Genomic DNA, 19,656 nt, shown 5'->3' with positions numbered 1-19,656 from the left:
TCGCTTATTGTTAATGTGTTAATTGGTAGCAACAACTGAAGGATCAGTTGAACTGTGCAACTGTTGAAGGCAGCTATCAACATAAATAAACAAGCCTATGTTATTCTCTGATTCAGTTGGCCAGATAAGAAGTTCTCCCAGTCATCTAACCAAACCCAATAGAATAACAATAATAGAGTAATAATAGAATAACCAAAAGAATAATATGAAATAGCATTAAGGGAAGAAACAATCATAATACTACAGTATGTGAAAGAATTTACAAGTATACTGCATACTTGGAAAATGTTTTACCCAGATGTTTTAAATGGTTTATTATCTGAGTTGAGTCTGGTTATAAGCTGAGGAAAGGACTGATAAAACACATCCCTGTATGTAATTATGAATGTTTACTACATAACATAATATTTAAAAAATATTAAATTTTTAAGCCTTAGAAATTTAATTTGTAAAGCTAAACTAATTCACCTGTTTTTCATCATGTACTATTCCCTCATTGTTTGCACAGACAGCAGGCTGCAACCTGCAATATATTGTCTTTAAAGTAAACAACTCCATGTGCCAGTGTCCTCTGTAAAATCTCTGGAAGTTGTTGCCACCCTTATTGTCCTCCTGACTCCCTCCCCTCCCACCACAGCTTGTTTTAGGAAAATTTGCTTTGTTTGTCTGTCAATGCAGCAGATACAGTCCAATGGCTTTTTATGGCTGGCTGCCAATAGGGGCAGAGAACAGGCTGTCCTGCCCTGTTTTGCCCCTTCATTAGCATGCCCACATGTCGCAGCCTGTCCTGGTTTTGTTACTCCTCTTGTTTGTCTTTGCCTTGGCAACATTACAAATACAGCGTCATGCAAGCTCATTCTCAAAGGTAAGGAATGAAAAGTGAAAAAAAGACAACAATGTCAGAATCACTAAGAATTACCTAACTGTCTTACCTTCCCAACATTATAATGTGTGCTTTAATGGTGTATTCTCTCTCTGCCTGACTGGTTTATTTTAAGAGTTCAGGGAGTGCAGTCTGACCCTTCAGTCATTCAATGTTCCCTTTCAACAAATGTCTGGTGCACATGCTTGGAGCTTGGATTTCTGAAATACCTGCGGTGTAGGCTTTTATCAACATGTCATAAAAAAATCTCAGCTTAAAAGTAAACATACACTTTTCTAAACAAAATTGTAATCTATTTATTTATTCTGCACAAATGTAAAATAACTAAATGTGAAATTGGAACTAAAGCACACCCTTGAGTTGTTTTGAGTTAACGTGTTTACCTAGTAGGATGCAGCACCACTGGATCTGTGAGCTTCTAGGTATTAGTGCATTCAGTTACACCTGCACAGCATAAAAGAGTTCATTTAAGGCCACCAGCCTTGAATTTGACAATCACTGATTCACTATGTCACCCTGTGTGTGCCACAGACTGTGCAGTCATACAAATATGGACATGCTGACACAACAACATCCCACTAAAATGGAGATGTGTTTGTTAATTGAAACATATTTCTACCAGCAGTCCCCTCCAATAATAACCTACATGTACTGTTATATACAATAACTAAATATTTGGTTAAGGTATAAACATCAGCCATTCTGACACCCCTCAGACACACCTGTTTACTGTATGTGTGTGACCTATGGATCAGAAGGTTCATAATGATTAAACCAACACCACAGTTACAAACAGCTGTGGTAACATGCTGAAGTAACTGATCTATGTGGCGTTTCATTCATTTATAAAAAGATGTGATGTATTCATATTTGGATCAATGCAGATCACTATATACTGTGATTGTTTAAAGAATGTGAAAACTAGAAATATTTAAAACCAACAAATCCAAAGATCATTTCTAAACCAGTATTTGAAATGTTGCTTGCAAAAACTCTCAGTCTCAGTCAGAACTTTTTAGTAACACTTCATCCATTTTTAGTAACTCTTTCCATCTGTGGACTGGGGATAAAGAAAAAAAGCTCCATTTCCTTTTTCCCATCCTAATTCAGCCCTCATTATCGAAAGCTGAGCAGCCTTATTCTTAATGTTTCCTCAAGCTGCCAGTTCATTTTCTCCGCTTTGGTGTCTCCTCCAACAAAAAGACTAATAGCTCAGCAGCCCCTTTTCTCTCCAGTCAGTCTCAGCCTGATGAGTGCTTCCCTCTATAGTCCACTGGTATAATCTCCCCTTGTTAAATTGGACTTAACACTTAGATAAAATAGACAGACACTCACACCATTACAGCACGCAGTTGTGACTGGGATGAATGGACCAGGACACGCTCCAGAGAGAATTAAAGGTCTTCTTGAGACTTTTCAAAGTGATCTTCCTCTAGTTGAGAACCTACAGTCCATTTTATAGAGAAAGTTCACTTTGAATGGAACTCAGGATGGAAGCAGTTCAAATTTAAAGTCTTGATGAGGATATTAAGTAACTATCACACTTTTCACAGTGACCTCTGCTCTCTTGTGTATGGTTTTAGGTTGTTAAGTCGTCCATGCGCAGTCCACTGGAAAAACAATCACTTGTTGAGGAGTGGCTTGTCAAGTGTTTGTTCTGCAAATAGTATCAGGAGAGCATGAGCAGTTCAAGCATTAAGGCTGGTTGCCAGGTAGATTTGGATCCTCTAAAGTATGAGGCAGCACTGTAGAGAGACACTGCACAGATGGGAACAAAAGAAAAAGATATTTACTGAGAATAAATCTTTTCACTTTAAAATATGTAAAATCAGACCTCTGTAGAAGTTGATACACATAAAATTACAAGAAGGATTACAAGGTTGTGGACGGGCTGAAGGTTCCACTCCAGCAGGCAAATATCATTACTTGTTAATCATTCACCATAAATTATTATTATTATAATTGGCACTGCAGTATCTCTTACCTGTGTCCCAAATGTCTGCATGGTTGAACAGTAATAGTGGAAATCTGTTTCATAATAAGTCATGGCAATAGGGTTCCACTCCAGCAGAGATGGCGCTTACATGTAGTTTCTTCTTTACTGTCAAACACTAAAGAGGGATTTCTGTCTTTTGGTGACACATTTATTCAAGATATTCTTACACCCCAATATGCTCTGTACGCTCCAGACCAAAGCCTCTGGGAGTGGTGTGCATGGAAAAAATAAAAAAAAGGCACAGCACTTAGTGTCAGCTCCAGCTAGCAGCATTTTCCATTTCCACAGCCTGCAGAGATGTAGTGAATGTTCCTGTTGAAATCATCCAGTGACATAAAGCATCATGCCATATGCTAGTTGAATTTGATGTACAAAAGTTAGTCTATTAGTACAGTATCCCCTCAGGGTTCAGTAATAAATACTTCTTAATGGTAGATGGCAGAGGCAGCTGTGCTACACCTCTCTCACAGAAGCCACCCAGGCCGGCTCTGATGGCACATCTGGCAAGGTGAAGCAGGCTGCGGGGAGTGTTGGTGCAAACGCCAAACATAGAGTCATAGAATTCTTTATGTCGCTGAGGAGAAACAGACAACATTGAAGACTAACTTGAATAACAAGACAACAGTATTCAGGAAAGTAATTTTTACCATTCACAACCAGGACAAGCTGGTGTTAGTTTCCCTGATTATAAAACAGTTAGATAAAAACGAAAAGGAGAGTTGGGATACTTTTTACCACCTACTTGAATCTACTCTAAACACACTTCATGCTATCCATTACATCCTAGTATTACCTTGTAGCAGTCATCAGGAATGGAAGTTCTCCACTTCTTTGTTGGCTTTAAATGTTCGTAAGAGTTCACCATGATTTCTACTACTCCTGGGTAGTCATGACAGGACTGCAACACCTGCACAAAACAACACACCAATGGTACATGGTACAACAAAAGAATCTGGCAAGAATTTTCCTTTACTATCAACATATAATTTGCGAATACATGTGCCAAACCACATCTGGTCCAGATGTCTGTACCTTGTGGAACTGGGGTGGGTAGATTCGTGCTGCATTGTAGTTGAGCAGCAACTGATAGCATAGCTCAGGTATAGCCATAGGCCTCACACCAGTCACCTTGAGGAGATACTGAATGGGAGCACAGCCATTGATGTCCATGGCTCGTGTATCTGCTCCAGCCTCAAGCAGCATCTCCATCAGGACGTGATCACAGTTCCAGGCCGCCTTGTGAAGAGCTGTTTTATAGTCTTCTTCTTTGAGGTTGGGATCTGCAACAGAAGGCAAGTAAATAGCCTCCATGCTACACAGCAATGACAATAGTGTTACCAGTGAAAGTCATGTACAAGGATCCAGAGCCTCCCACCTGCTTTGTGGTCCAGCAGGAGGCGACAGACCAAATGGTGATCTGGGCTGTAGATTTGCTCTTTGGCATCAAAACCCCAGAAGGCCGCAGTCATTAGGGGCGTCTCCTGGAGCGAATTGACTGCATCCACAGCTGCTCCGTGGGCCAGATAGAGACTCACCAGCTCTGGGACACCAAATCTGGCAGCAGTGTGTAACGGTGTGTCCTCCTCATTGTTGTGGCCGGGCATGTTGACTTTCGCACCTCCATGGAAAAAAAAGATTATTTAATTGTTATAGTGGCTTTTACAATGTCTGTATTTTGAGCTTTCATCCATCTACTGGTCTATCCATGCATCCTTGCCTCCTGACCTTTGAGGATGAGCTGCTTGGCACAGTTCACTGACTCTCTGGTGATGCAGTAGTGCAGTGGTGTGTGTCCGCTCAGTGACAGTTTGCTGATCTTTGCCCCATGGGCTAAAAGCAAGGCCACACAATCACTGTTCGAGACCTCACAGGCCACATGCAATGGTGTCTTCCCATTGGGCATACCGTTGACAGCTGCACCTTTCTGAAGGAGCACCAGTGCTGTCTCCACAGCATTGTACATCACACATACATGAATAGCCATTGCCCAGGAACTCTCCAGTTTGTAGCCTGGCAGCCAATATCCTGTATCAAATCAGAAAACCAAGAAGTGTTTCACTGTGACAGTAAAAGCTAAAGCTAGAGTAGATTTCCATGTTCATAGGTATAGGTATAGGCACAGGTATAGGGATGATATTACAGATACTATATGATGGCTAAGGATATTGTACTGCAGTATGTTCATAACAAAACAGCCTGAGGATACATGTTGTGATACACCCAGTCTAGACTGTTTCTAGTCATTTCTAGCTGTGAATCCATGGAGGTTTAGCACCACCTAGTGAATAAACTACAGAACGAATTGTCTGCAGTCCAATTTGGATTTACATGGCAGCTTATCTTTCTGGGCCTCTTGTGACATAAACCATTCACAATCAATCATTTTACTGCTGCAGGAGAAATCTGGATCAATCTCAGCCCACTTTCGCTCCCCCTACCTTGTTTGTAGGAGGCCAGAACCATGCTGGGGTCCTCCACCTCCAGCACAGTGTCAATGTCTAGATTGTTGGTGTGGAGAATCTGGAGGACCTCTTCAGTGTTGTTGGCCTGTAGGGCCTTCAAGAAGCGTTGCTTCAGCTGCTTTACAGCCAGTTGTCTGGGGCTCAGCTCCTCCATGACCACCCTGAGAGAAGGGCCTCGTTCCACATGTGGCTTAGCTAAACCACCTAGTTCAGACACTAATGCTCTCCACACAGCATAGAAGAAATTGGAAAAGAATGCACAAATGGTGATAATGAAGGAGTCAAGCATACCCACAATGGAAGGCCTCTGTAATTCCATCCATCAGCTACTGTATGGGAGGTGTATCAGGAAAGAAGACGGAGATCAAGTAGTAGAAGAGGGGCAACAAGTGACAACAAGGAGGGAAAAAATAGCTCCGGAGTGAAATTAGGCTGAGCATAAATAGAAAGGGGAGAGGGAGGGACTGGAGATCTAGAGCTGACTGTGGCTGACTCTAGGCCTGCCAGTCTGCTGGAAGGTCCACTAAGAGAAAAGTACCTTGTAGTAGAGGGTCACATGCTAAAAATAACACACAGTCACAGCGCAGTCTATCTTCATATGACTAAACTGCATCCCATTATTATTTGTTTTTCAATGATGTAAACTATCAGTGCCAGTTGTAACAGGTTTACCATGAGGGAATGAAAACATAATATGAGTTTCGTGCACTCTCACCAATTGTTCTGCACCTTTTGATCTGTTTCTGGCTTGCAAATGACCACTAAAACTACGTAGAGGAAAGGTGAAAGAAAGAGGAAACGAAAGTATGGACAGTGACTGCACATTTTATTCAGTGTGACAGGTAGCTGCCCTTTCAAACTTTTCAGAATGCGAAAAAGAGAGCAAAGGTAATGACAAAATAGGAGGAGGAAAATAAGCACAGCTCTTAAAAGAGTGAAAGCATGGCTAGCAGTTTGTGTGGTGATTATCTTTTTGCTCTCTTCATACATGAAAGACAAACGTCCAGTGAGCCCCTTCCTGACATGACTCAAACGCTTGTGTTTTTGCCTGCCAGGAGCACCAGGGTCTCATCCGTACGTTGGTTTCATCATGCCAGGTAAGCTCAGTCAAGCGCATGGAAAAGATCTGAAATCACATTTCGGCTCAGGTCAGACCTTTGAGCCTCTTCAGCCCTCCAATTACTGTGCGCACACACACACACACACACTGACACAATAGAAAACAAGGCTTCTTTAGGATTCTTACAGCATATTGCTCTCAGTGTTTTACTATACATACAAAAAGAGTCAAAAGAGTGCAGTCTGCTGACTGACTTGACAGGGTGGGGGTATTCACAGAAAGGTTCAAGTGTTAAAAAATATTTCGTAAGAACACATCATGACCAGTTTATTGGAGTAGCACTGGAGCAGCACTATGGTTGTATAAGAGGAAGGCTAAAACCACAAGCACAATGGGAGTATGTGTTTTCTTCTTGCTTTGCATTTCCAAGCCTTAAATCCTTCACAGTTTACTTGAATATAAATCACTTTTAATTAACAGTTTTAATTAGGTTTTGGCAAAAGAAAGTAATCATACAATTCTGGATAAATCATCATTAGGTGTTAATAATACTCTTATTTTGCGTATGTTATCATAAACAATAGTCAGTTGCTTCATTAAATACAGAAATAAATAAATAATAACAATAACAGATCAATATCAGATCGATACCTGTGGCATTCCATGGAGGTATCAAGTCACAATGAACACATCTGTAACCTTATTCTTGTTCTTAACCTGTTAACAGTACACCAGGCAGGGTCCTTAAGACAAAAGGAGATCATAACCAGAGCTGCCTTCATTTCTATCACGGTGACACCGCTGTCTCTATTATTTATTGTAAACCTACAGAATGATACTTGGGAATGATAAAGAAGTAACACAGGGAACATGTCTCTCAGTGAGCTTCATAATCCTAAAACAAGAATAACTGTTTGCATAAAGTACATAAGTCAAAATCATTTTTTATCTAACATGTAAATCAAAATAATTTGAGTCTTACTAAACTGGTTTCATAAGAAAAAATGACATTGCATGTATCTGGTGCAATTTCCAGTGTAACATCAAAATATCAGTATGTGTCCTCTGCATTCTTCTGTCTACCTGATCACAAAGATAAACCATCTATATGGCAACTCTCCTACATATTATTCAAAGTATTCTGGAGTAATTTTCATGGTGAACTTTTACCTGTGATTTTTCTGAAAAAAACACAAACAAATGTTTAATCTACTGTATTTGTTTCGACAGTCACACAGAAGCGGATAGATTTCGGAAAAATTCTACTTCTCTAGAATTTCTAAAGGCAGTGGCTGGGTATTACTTTGTTATTGAGAGAGAATATAAAAAGAGGTCAAAAGCAGGTTACAAGCGGATTCAAAGCAACATTATGCATATAAGCAGGAAGTTTCATTTTATCTTTTTTTGTTTGTTTGCTTGTTTTTGTGGTATGGGTTTGGTAAGTTACAAATTTCATGATTACAATGTACCTGAAGTCTCCATTAGAACCAGTCCAATGAGTACAGTGTGTCCTTGTCATCTGTTGTTTTGAGAACTGCTTTAGTGTGGTACATGTATTCTGTAAGGAGCATTGGACAAGCCAGTGCAGAGGTTAAATTTACAGTGTTTGCACTTCCAGTGTTCTTGCAAGTCAAGAGAGAGCATGTTTCTCCCAAAGAAAGTTGGTTCCCACTTCAGTTCCTGTTGGAAAGTTCCAGTGTTGCCCTCTTCAGTAGTGTAAGTAAGCAGCATGGGGACACCCAGTGGTGTGACACGAGTACTGCCTCATATAGTCCACCACACAGGCCCGACCTGTATATGCTTCATCAAAGCAATAGAGAGATTCCAGTGATCTATGTATCTGAACAGGATATACATACAGTAAGTCTATTAAAATGGCACATTAGACATATTTGTATCTGTATTTAACATTGTACACAGTTGTTATGTCTAAAGGTGCTGTGATGGGTAACACAGACAGCTCTGGAGATGATATGGGATGAGGACGAGATGAAGGTTTCACAGACTTACTCTGGAGATGAATAAATAAACCCAATTTACAGCAATAAACAGCAAAATAAATAAAACCGAGTAAATTCTTACATGGCTAAAAACACAGGATCGGTGTAAAATGAGGCAAATGAAGGGGCAGCATCCTATTAGCCAACTGCTCATTTTGGTTTAATTTGCATGGTGAAGAAGTCACTCAACACTCTCCAACAGTTACATGTGGAGCTCCACCACTGAGAACTAGTGAACTACTGAGTAGGTGTCCCACAGGGTTCGTTTGTGGGGCCTACTGACGTTCTGTTCTTTGAGATGCTACTTGGTGAGGTGCTACAGTAAAGCGGGAGGTGATCTAAGGATTCACTTCACTCTGCCGCGCTTTCTTTGCGCGCCTCTTTCTGCTGCTGCTCCAGCTCTCTCTTTCTTAGCTTCTCGCGCTGTTTCTCCACTTTCTCGCGGTTCCTCTTGGCCTTCTCCATCAGAACTTTCAGGTCTTTGATCTTTTTCTTGATCAGGGCCCGGTCCTGGGAAGAAGTGACTCCAAGGGCCTGAAACAAATTTATATATACATATAAAAATCCTCCTGCCTTTCGTCTACCTATTTACATTTCTATTATAGCCTGACCAAGAGTGGATTTTTGAGACTGATATCAACATTGTTTTCCGAAAAAACATTTATAATATGTATATAAGATATGTCCTGAGTAGGACCATTTTAAAGTTGAAATATAAACTGGTGTGCCAACTATGACATGGCATCACTGTTGCTGAATTACCTCAGACATGTGTTTCTTGTTACTAATGACACACACTGTATGTTGATACTGATAATATCTACTTTGTATGTAATTAAACATGAAATCTTAACTTACCTTGAGCTCAGCACTATCCAGTTGTAGCAGCTGTTCTCCATCTATATTTTTGGCAGTGAATTCTGGGATATGATGTTCTAAGTTGAGGCCCATAAGCCAGCGGGCCACTTGCTGGGAGGTCCATTCTGTGATGATGCGGTTCTGCCACTGATACTGCTTCGAAAACTGTCCCTCATCTAGGATCTGAACATTAATATACAACAGGGAGAGAAGCAGATATTTTCAACTCTACCATAGGTGTATATGATCATGCTTTAAAAGTATATCTTTCACAGACCACTGGATGACTAATGAGTTCTGACGAAATCAACAACAGAATCGAAATTTTTATTCTGTTGCAAATTTAAATAAACCTGTAAGACATGCATTCTTCGCCATGAATGATATGTGGGAATGAGACACAGACAAATGGTTTATACTCAACAGACACATAAAGACGTGCATGCAGAAAAACACATATCCTGTGGAGGCTTGCGGCCTCGGTCTCACCTCATCATCTATCATATCCAGACTCTGAATGTGGCAGCGTAAAAAACAACAGAAGGAGACTGGGTTGTTAACAGAACAGAAACAAAATGGCATCCTCTGTAGCAGCCTATGCCAACATTTGAATACAATGAACCTGAACTAGTGCATCATTTTTAGCTTGTTGTTTTCTGCCAATTTGAGAGAAGCTACTGCCTATAGGGAATATGTTCTGTTCCGTCTGAGACATCCATAACGATGATAAATGGGGGCGCTAGCACATAAAGTAGGAATCTGTAAGTTTATTTGTTCGAAGTTTTGAGTGAAAAAAGCCCATTTTATTTATTTATTTATTTATTTATTTTCTGCTAGAAAATGGGTGTCCTGTAATTTTTCTACCTGGGTTCACAGTATTTTGCCACATTTCAACTGACATGATGTTTACATACTGGACCCCCTTTTCTCAGTTCTATACAAGTTGTGTTTTACAGTATGTTCACTTTATAAGTTTGTTTTTAGGTGTTGTACCTTTGATGTCGTGAAAGCAGTATCATGTGCAGTATTTTTTTTTTTTTAACTTTTTTTGATACTGAATTTAACTATACTCACTTGACAAAAAATGAACTTAATTATATTTTTCAAAGATTGTACAAGTATGTGTACCTCATCTGAGGAGAGCGCCAGGGTGTGTGAGCGTCCTGACATCTTGGCTTCGCTCAGCAGGCCGCTGATCTCCACTGAGCTGTTGCTGCTGGCACTCAGATCATCGTTCAAAGCGGGTCCCTGAGAAATCAACAGCACACTTTTAAGACTTGTGGTGAGAGCCAACAGTCTCTGAGGCTGAATTTAGTTGATTAGATGGAGTGCTTCTCTTTTATCCATGTTTCTGTGAAGTGGTATGGATTAAAAACAACATGATGTTGCATTTGTAGGTTGATATTGTAAATTTAGTCAAGGATGGGTTATTTAATCTATTTCTTAAACAGAGAGACTGGATTAGGAGTGAATGAATCAAGAAAATGAAGGCTTTTCCATGGAGCATGTACCAGAATGATTGATTGATCAATAAAAAAGTGCAGTGTACTAAATATATTTAAGCTGTTAGAAGGCAGGGTTGTGCACATTCCTCAATTTTAAGATATTACATTATAGCACAAACTGTGAAAGTGATTAGTGGTTGGTATGATGGTTAAATTATGTCGCATAGCTGTAGCTGGATGTGATCCAACTCAAAAAATCATTCTCACTGTGTGAGTGTGAGAGAGTGCAGACATTCTGGGAATTACAGTGTTAAGATCCAAGATATGTGCTCAAAGCAGCTCAAGACAAGCTGCTGCTGAGAAAAACAAACTTTCAAGGAGAGAAAAGTGGGTGCAACACTTGCCCTGTAAAAAATATGGCTGTTCGTTTTCATCTGACGAAGGTCAAAATATCATGTTAACCAATAAATAGAGCAATATTTATTTACTGAGCAAGTGTCCTGGGATATACACTATTCCCATTTGGTCCACTGATTGAGAATCAAAGACAAAGTGTAACATTACATTTATGTAAGATTTTGAGCTGAAAGTGCAGAGCTTTGTCTTAAATTTGGTTATATGCTGTTTCTTAAAGCAGTTCTTTGAGTCTCAGTACTGTCTGAGGTAAAAGCGAGACTAATCTTACAGGTTCAGACTTCCAGCTTCCTGGGCTTCCTTCTTTGCTTAAAAGCCCCACATAACTATTAATGCGCATAAAGTCTGCATTGATTTATCTTTTGACGTGCACTTGTCTTAAGCTGAGAGCATGTCCTTAGAGAAGGAAAAGAACCGGATTGGTGCATGATCAAAAATAATCTCCTTTTTAATCCTATAGTAACTACATCTGATATTACACAGGATTAGAAAACAGTCCTCCACTGCAACAAATGGCCATATTAACAACCTTAATCTCATTGTATCAATTTAGCTAAATCAAGAGGCAATATAAAAAAACTGACTTGCTCTAGGATTCCACAAAATTGGAATTTAATACTTAAAAACTGATCATACGATCACTGAAATGGATATTCTCTGCAGGGTCACTGAAGACATTCAAAAAGATTATAAGAGATATTTTGGGATTATGTACACTCATTGATTTTCTTGCGATTACTAATGCAATCATCATGCATTTTTCTGATTGTGATACAGTTAGTCCCTATGCTACGAAACCCTGTTTACCTCACTTAGTACCAACTCATTTCCAGTACAGTAGATCAAGACATAATTGAACAAAACACAAAGGAATACAATACCAAGTAATATGAATAGGAGAAGAAGTGGGGCCATGTAAGGGAGGTCTGTTCAACAGAAATAAAACAATACATCAAACTTGCCATTAAAGTTTAAATATGCAGCAGATCTAACACACTGTTAGACCACAAGTCAGTACAACCTGCACATACTGGAGCTGAGTTGTGTGTTTGTGCTTTCATAAACAGATAGATGATGGTTATAAAGCATATCACTGAGCCACTGGCAAGAAGCCTGCTATGACTGAATTTTACATTAACATAACAGATGGTGTAACAAAGTGTCCTTCACATGTCCTCATTGTAAAGTATCTGTAAAGTGAATTATTATCTGTCCACTGTACAGTACCAGTCACCAAAACCTCATGTACCTTGGCCTTGAGATTCTCTGGACTGTCCTCTGCTGATGGCTCAGTGGAGCTGGGAGAGAGAGAGAAAGAGACGAAAAAAATTAAACAGAGGTCAGTTGTGACGCTTCATAAACAATTTCTGATTACATAAATAAGTTTTTAAAATATCTTTAGCTATCACCGTTATTTCATATACATATGTTCGAAAAACAAACAAAAAAGAGCATATTGTGATTTAATTGCATGTATATTTGTACAGATATACATATGTGTATATATGTCAACATGCTCAAATAAAAACAGTTTCTGAATCTGGAATCATTAAGAATGGCTACTAGGCATTGTCCTACAGTTTTTGTTCATCCTTTGGAGCCAGACAAACTGCAAGAAAACATCACTGAAACTCTGGTGCAATGTTTATTTACCTGTTTCCAGGTGAGGCTCTGGGATCTTTCTCAACCACTTTGGTTTTCCTTAGAGATGACCTGAACAGAACAACAGTAGAGTGAGAAAGCATACTTTGATTGAGAACACATATAATATGTGAACAGATTTGGGTTATAATGGAGGAGTAGAAAATGTAAAAAATGAGCTTTTCAAAATTGAGCAACCAATACATTTCTATGTACATGGTACATAGAGTTTTTTTCTTTATTGATACACTAAATACTTTATCTGTGTACTCAATCTAACACTAAATGAATAAATGCTACCCATCAGTGGAGTAAGTAAGTTAAGTACCTGCCATGGCACTCATGACCCAAACTGTTCAAACTGTACTTTACATATACAAAGTGCAAATATAACAAATATGCAAATAAAAGCAACTTAAATTACTTTTAATTCATTTCTTTCTAGACCAGGTATATTTGATCCCACATAAATAAAAAAACACTGATAAATCCTTGTGCTTGTTGATTATCATTCAAATTCTTCATTCTCTCAACATTGTACGAGTTTGCAGTGTATTGTTAGTTGGTACAAGAACAACTCAAAACAAAAACAGAGCATTTTACTCATCATCATCTTACCCAGGGTCAAGAGTTTGACTGAGCTCGTCCAGACTGTGTGAGGGGCTTGACATTGCAGGATCTGTGATCACAAATACCCAAAACTGAGATTACTCCTGTTTCAATTAATTAGCTTTCATAAATAGCAAAAAAGAAAAAAAATCGATATTACAAGGAGAGATATTTGGGAACTTGACTGTTGCCGCAGGAAAATCTCTATTAATAGATGTAGTTGCAGTTAGATAAAACTAATTTATGGGACATGGTGAGGTTACACATGTACTAACCATCCTGGTGCGCTCCCACAGTAGATGACAGGCGCGGTGTTCTTCTAGGGGAGCTCTCTGCGCTGCCCGGGGCCTTGAGGACCACCGCCCCTCCATCAGAGGAGGCCACACTACGAATCGAACCAGAACGACTGTGGGCTGGACTGCCGTGTCCCTCTGAGACCTGAACACGGACATAAATGGAGAGAAAGAGAAGCGATTAAGGCAAGGGAGGAATGAGGAGAGGGATGGGAGATGAAAACACGGGGAAGGGTGAGAGAGGGAGTGAGAGAGGGCCAGAGGAGGAGAAAATAGAAAGAAGAGTAAAGGAATTGTGATGGACAAAAATTATAAGAAAGAAAAGGAAAAACACAGGAAGCGGTCCCACAGAGAAGAAGAAGAATAAAGTGAAATCAGGGAGAAACCGAACTGAACAGCCAGTGTTGCAGACTAAACTGAAAGAAGTCACTTGACATACTTTCACCATTTCTAATTCCTTGACCTCTTTTCCCCTGGAAGCCTCACACTGCCTGGTCTCTGTGCTCCTGCCAATTCTTATCCAAGTTGTTTATCCAATCTGAACTCATTCCTGCTCTAGCTGAGTTAAGTGACAGCATTAGCCAGACAAGAGCCTTTCATCCAGAAAAATACTGTGGCTGTTATTATCACACTGGGAGAGACAATAAGTTGTGACAGCGCCACAGACTCAATTAGTGCCGCAGAGCAACACACAGCAATTAATCCATTAAAGGAATTAAGTGGGATGGACAGGGGTTTAAGACACGCAAACACACTGATGGACACACATACACGCACATACTAATCAAACACCCTGTGGTGAAATTTAAATTTAGTAAGCGTGGGAATAATCTAATAAGAATAATGAAGCTCATCAGCATATCTGCCCCATATTTCGACGATTGTTGTTCGCCAGGAAGTCAAAAAAAGTAAGAATGCTTGTGTGTGTGTTTTCATACGAACCTCTCCTTCTACGGAGCTGATGCTGTCTCGGGCGACTCCTCTAAAGCCCTTCTTTTTGCTGGGTGAGTGGGGAGAGCCCTCCCTCAGGTCTAGACACACAAACATATACAAACACACAGAAATGGCAGGGTAAAGAATATACAGTGGCGTAATGCATAAAAAAGCAGTTTTCTTCCGTTTCAATCTCATTAAGAGGCACTACATTTGCCCTGGGCCCAGTGTTGACACCCCTTTTAAGTAAGTATATTTTAAAAAAACATCAACTGAGTAAAAATATTAAGTCTTACCCCAAAAGTAATATTATTAATTAGGAAGGCACTTATCATTTTTCTGTTCATTCCCAAAGACTACAGCGAGACACTGCCAGATGAGACAAAGACTGAATCATTAGAATTTGAAAGAGATCATTTCAGCCGATTTTGCCTTCTCCTCCCACAGGCTCTCTTTTATATTCTGCTCCAGCCGTCTCCCTCAACACCCCCATTTTTAATATTGCATAATAGGCTGCGTCATTTGGATCAGTGCAGATCCAATCACTGTGTTACCATGTCCACACTGTACAGTATCAGATATGGCACTTCTCTGTGTGCACACTCCGTTCTGACAGATGCAGCCACTGAAATGAAGCCAGCTGAGCTCAAAAAGACTCGAAGAGAACAAAGCCGGACAGATACGCTCAAAATGGATTACTCGTTTGTTTTTTGTTTGTTGAAGTCCAAAGTGAAACTAGGGTCGCAAGTGAAAGCGCGTGTGAGGGTTGAGGCAGCGGAGGAGAGGAAGATTAGTGATGTGTGTATGAAATGCAGGCGGCAAGCTGTGTGTATGTATTTTATTTTGTGTGTTTCTGTGTGTGTGTGTGTGCATGAGAATTTATGTTTAGAGTACAGAACAAGCCAGTCCAAACCAAGCTTGTAGCTCTGGGTTTGAAAAGTGAAGCCAGTGCGGAGGCGACTTAAACCTGCATTCTTTCTTATGGCCATCAGGGGTCGACTCCACTGGCTCCAAAAATAAATCCGACTGCATAGACGTCTATGAGAAAATGACCCTACTTCTCACTTGATTCATTACCCCAGTAAACACTTTCCTAATGAGTTGATGGTCTCAATCGCTAGTTTCAAGTCTTCTTCAATACAGCATAATGTTCATTTTGTAAATTATGGTCCAATTTAGAGTAAAATAGATGATAAAGCAGGGTATGCCTTAGGGTGTGGCTACCTTGTGATTGACAAGTTGCTACCATGGTGACAACTTTGATTACATAACATAACCGTGGCATAACCTCAGATTCACAGAGTAGGCATAGCCACAGCCCTAGCCGTCACTATTTTAGTGTATTTTCAGTTCATGAAAGTTAACTGTAACATTTTGGTCACCTAAAAAGTCTTGTTCAGCGATTGGTTGTACTAAAAGACCCTCTAAGGAGTCTGATGTTGTTTTTCCAGTAATTACATTTTGGTTTAAAGGTTTTTCGCTAACTAAAATTAGCTTTAGCATGATCACAATTAACCATAGACTTTAAATGCATCATGCTAACCGAGCTAGCAGCTAGCAGCTAGCAGAGAATCTGTTCTGAGAACCAAGCCCCCAGAAAGAGTGCCAAGCTTTGAAGCCAATTTGACATAGTGGCCAAACCATGTAATTACAACATCATGTGAAAAACGTCATGTGCCCAAAAAGACTTTTCCACATAGATTTACACTGTGAAAGAGACGTATGTAAATCAGTGGATACATTTTTTTGAGTGTCAAAACCTCTGCAAAATGACTTGTTTCACTATCAGTATTTGATCCATTCGGTCTGATCACAGTCTAGAAGAGCCGGAGGATTAAACTGGAAGTTAGCAGTCTCTGCCAGCAAAGTCTCTACTGAGCATGCTCCATGGACGCGTTGGGCCCGTAGAGCGTGCACAGTATTTTTTCATCCAGGTATTTCTTTACAGCAGGAAGTGGCTTTTTTGGGCTGAGCAACTTTCATAAGAATGAACGGGAATGAATGCTGTATCCACTTCTCTTTATACATCCATGTTCCAAACTTTTGTATGTCCTTCCCAAAGTACAAAGAATCAATTAGCTACAGGGGCTAAAAAAGGTTATAGCAGTGTTGTTGAGAGGTGCATCATGGGTCATCTGAGGGATAAATACTTGTTTGAACATTTATTTAAAATATGATTTTCAGACATAAGTATAAGGAGCTGTCACATTTAAGTCATCTAACCGTCTCCTATTTTAACTGTCACTTTATCCATTAAAGTGGGAACATCCTGATAATGATCCTCACAGAGACGTAAACAATCATAAACTGACCTCTGGCTTGTGCTGCAGCCTTGTTGGGGTTGTGCTGCTGAGCGCTGAGCCTCTCAGCACTGTTGCTGTTGTTGTTGTTGACCTGGATGCCGTTCTGCTTCATCAGCTGCATTAGCTCAGACTCTAATGCTGCAATCTGTACAGACAGAGGAACCGATCAATGTTAATCAGCTGTAGGCATTTACCTGTCAAAACAGCTGCTCTTAAAACACTGGAAATAAATGGCTATCATCTTGAGGAGCACATAAATCATCTTTGGATTGCATTTGGAAATACTAACGTCTCTAGCAGGTGTCGGCCAAGTACACATGATGTATGCATTTGTGCCAGTATGTAAGTTAAGTGAAAGAATAACCCTCCTGTCTTGTTGTCCAGATTATACTGTTTTTCCATCACTCTTTCCTGTGCCACCCTTCACCATTGACCCTTCACAATGCAGTGCAGTAAGAGAAAAAATGCTCAGTGTGCAGAATAATAATAGGGGACAGTCAGGTTGACTACCCATTCAACTGTGGAGCATGGCCTGAGACTTGAACAGAAAACAACACATCTGTCATGTTATAAGACTAGGAAAGCAAAAAATCAATACAGGGTTTGACAACACAACTGACCACAGGCCCCTGGACACCAAAGCCATCTGCTGTCACTGTCCATTGAGGAGAACGACAGTTTTATATGTTGCAGAAAAAGCTCAGATAAATTTAAAAGCATGCTGGAGGGGAAAAAAAATGGAGTGCTGTTAACAAGACAAACTGATACTTTTGATCATGTTGATTACTGGATTTGGATTGAATTCTGTATAAACACATTCACAGCCTATGATATAAAAGAAAATCCAACAATCTTGTGGATAATTAAGCCCAGGGAAGAACTGCAGTGTTAATGAGGTTATTTCAACTTCAGGGATTTCTGTTTTGTTTGGAGACCAATTTGCACATACAGAACAACTACGTACAGAACAACTACAATAAGAGGCATACAGAGAGGGATAGAAGTAACAGATAGGCAGAAAAAGATCTGCTTTACCCTGACTTGCAGTCCTTGGATCTCAGCCAGGTGAGCTTTCTCAGCCTCCTCCAGTCGCCTCCTCTCTGCATCCTCCTTCTGGATAAACTCCACCTCTCTAGAGGGACAAGCGGGAGAGGAGATTGTAATGAGCTGAGTAGGTGTGTATTAACACAAGAAAACAGGACACATTTATATATATATATATGTGTGTGTGTGCATGCTTCACCATGTGTGACAGTGTCTGCCTCTCGCTCAGTGTGGCGATAAGGGAGCAGAGGCTGTTTTTAGGAAGTCACACATATCTACACCCAAAGAACACACATACATCCCTAGTACAGCCATTTCCTAATGCCTACACTGCCTTTGGATTGGGAGCTCGCTGTTTCTCCTCTGCTACAGATCAGCATAGAGAGTTTTGTTTCATCAGCTAGCTTCCATTTGACCTGCAGGGCCACAGCCAATTAGTAGCAGTCAGACTGGAGCTACACAGGAGAGGTTTTGATGGGACTGACCAAAGAAATCAACGCAGTGAAAAGCAGGAGAGCTGCGCTGCATAAGAATGGGAACTCAGTTCTTGCTGTTGAAATGGGATAAGACTTGGGCTATAAAAAGAGCCGCTCTGCCTTACAGATGGAAATGCAGGAGATGTGCTCTTCTCTGCTCACTGATGCAAGTGAGGACGGCTGTAAAAGGAATAACGAAGGACTTAATCTGAAATTATTTATTAAAGTGCACATTTAACGGCAGGATTGAAGCAATGACCTCATCTAAGAAACGATTCAAGTGTAGGAGTTATGATATACATATAAATTATTATTTAAAGCTTTTAAGTGCCTCTCTCAGCAAGTCAAGGAGACAAAGTTAAGTAGAAGGAGTTTCTAGCTGCATTATTCTATGTTCAACTATGACAACAGAGCAACCGGTCTGGACAGGAAGACATAGAGCTCAGCACTGACAAGACAAAGAGGAGGACAGACTCAATAAGCATCAACTGTGAGTTCAGACAGGCTGCCTGGAAGCAACAGATTAAAGAGGTGATGAAGGCAGGCGTTCACATTCAAGGCAATAAAAACATTCTTGATCGGAGACAGGGGTTAGATCTCCCCATTACAAGCAACCACCTGTTATCACATGATCAAATTAACACTAAGACCACTGGATAATCTCCAGGACTACTAAGCAAACATCATCTGCTGATAAAGACTGTGAGATGCTCAAAATTTAACAAACTTTAGTCTTTTTCTGCCCTGAATTCAGACCTTATAGAAGTAATGAAGGGATTTCACCTAATCTGAGTGTGTGTCCTTAACCAGAAACAGTCCTTTTCTCATCTTCTAGGTCATAGTCAGCCCCTTTACCCTGTCACACTCTAGGAGTTTAACTCGTGGTTTACTCACTTCTGCTGGAAGTCTTTGATGAGTTTCTTGGCTTTGTTGTACTTTTTCTCTAAAGCCTGGTACTGGGCCTGAGCTTCCTTGAGGTGTTCGTTAACCGTGTGGCAGAGTGTCTGAGCCTCGATCCAGTAGCTCTCCAGTTTCAACATCCTCTCCTTGTTCTCCTCGATGCTGGCCTTCAGCTGGCTCTTCTCCTTCTCCCACCGCTGCTTCTCCCGCTCCACTGATGCCAACTGGAAGGGTGCAAAGACAGAGGAAATATAGTGAATGGTGAAATGTTTTACAGCAATACTGATGAAGCAATACTATACATTTTTATATGCAGTTATACAAGTAGTTGAGGAATAA

General features: G+C 40.2%; 2 protein-coding genes across 8 annotated transcripts in view; both read right to left on the bottom strand.

Moving 5' to 3' along the window:
- Window positions 1-1,988: 1,988 nt before the first annotated feature.
- Window positions 1,989-5,807, bottom strand: asb4 (ankyrin repeat and SOCS box containing 4). Of its 3 annotated transcripts, none has more exons than XR_010931506.1 (8): window positions 5,318-5,805; window positions 4,605-4,904; window positions 4,255-4,497; window positions 3,912-4,159; window positions 3,673-3,786; window positions 3,302-3,453; window positions 2,868-3,082; window positions 1,989-2,641 (listed from the first exon to the last, which is right to left on the bottom strand). XR_010931506.1 is itself a non-coding variant. In XM_067611239.1 (8 exons), exons 1-8 carry the CDS (start codon window positions 5,658-5,660, stop codon window positions 3,043-3,045), a joined length of 1,353 nt encoding a protein of 450 aa, XP_067467340.1. In that variant the 5' UTR covers window positions 5,661-5,807; the 3' UTR covers window positions 1,989-3,042. The 3 variants fall into 3 exon arrangements, 2 of the variants coding, with proteins under 2 accessions (XP_067467340.1, XP_067467338.1); XM_067611239.1 differs by having other exon boundaries at window positions 1,989-3,082; window positions 5,318-5,545; window positions 5,633-5,807; XM_067611237.1 differs by having other exon boundaries at window positions 1,989-3,082.
- A 2,275-nt stretch (window positions 5,808-8,082) lies between these two features.
- Window positions 8,083-19,656, bottom strand: part of ppp1r9a (protein phosphatase 1, regulatory subunit 9A) — a 50,100-nt gene continuing 38,526 nt past the window's right edge. For 3 of the 5 annotated variants that reach the window (XM_067611214.1, XM_067611215.1, XM_067611213.1), the window contains 12 exons: window positions 19,312-19,541; window positions 17,933-18,029; window positions 16,907-17,042; window positions 14,604-14,692; window positions 13,644-13,806; window positions 13,378-13,438; window positions 12,772-12,831; window positions 12,368-12,416; window positions 10,388-10,507; window positions 9,749-9,772; window positions 9,260-9,442; window positions 8,083-8,935 (listed from right to left, as the gene is read on the bottom strand). In XM_067611214.1, the coding sequence (XP_067467315.1) occupies window positions 8,753-8,935; window positions 9,260-9,442; window positions 9,749-9,772; window positions 10,388-10,507; window positions 12,368-12,416; window positions 12,772-12,831; window positions 13,378-13,438; window positions 13,644-13,806; window positions 14,604-14,692; window positions 16,907-17,042; window positions 17,933-18,029; window positions 19,312-19,541 (1,395 nt within the window). In that variant the 3' untranslated portion in view covers window positions 8,083-8,752. Of the gene's footprint in view, window positions 8,936-9,259; window positions 9,443-9,748; window positions 9,773-10,387; window positions 12,045-12,367; window positions 12,417-12,771; window positions 12,832-13,377; window positions 13,439-13,643; window positions 13,807-14,603; window positions 14,693-16,906; window positions 17,043-17,932; window positions 18,030-19,311; window positions 19,542-19,656 lie in introns of those variants that run through there. The other 2 variants (XM_067611216.1, XM_067611217.1) reach the window with 2 other exon arrangements.

Source organism: Thunnus thynnus, chromosome 15, assembly GCF_963924715.1.
Source record: "Thunnus thynnus chromosome 15, fThuThy2.1, whole genome shotgun sequence".
NCBI classification, from domain to species: Eukaryota; Metazoa; Chordata; class Actinopteri; order Scombriformes; family Scombridae; genus Thunnus; species Thunnus thynnus.
The sequence above is the reverse complement of the archived record's forward strand: the minus strand, read 5'-3'. Positions and strand labels throughout refer to the sequence as shown.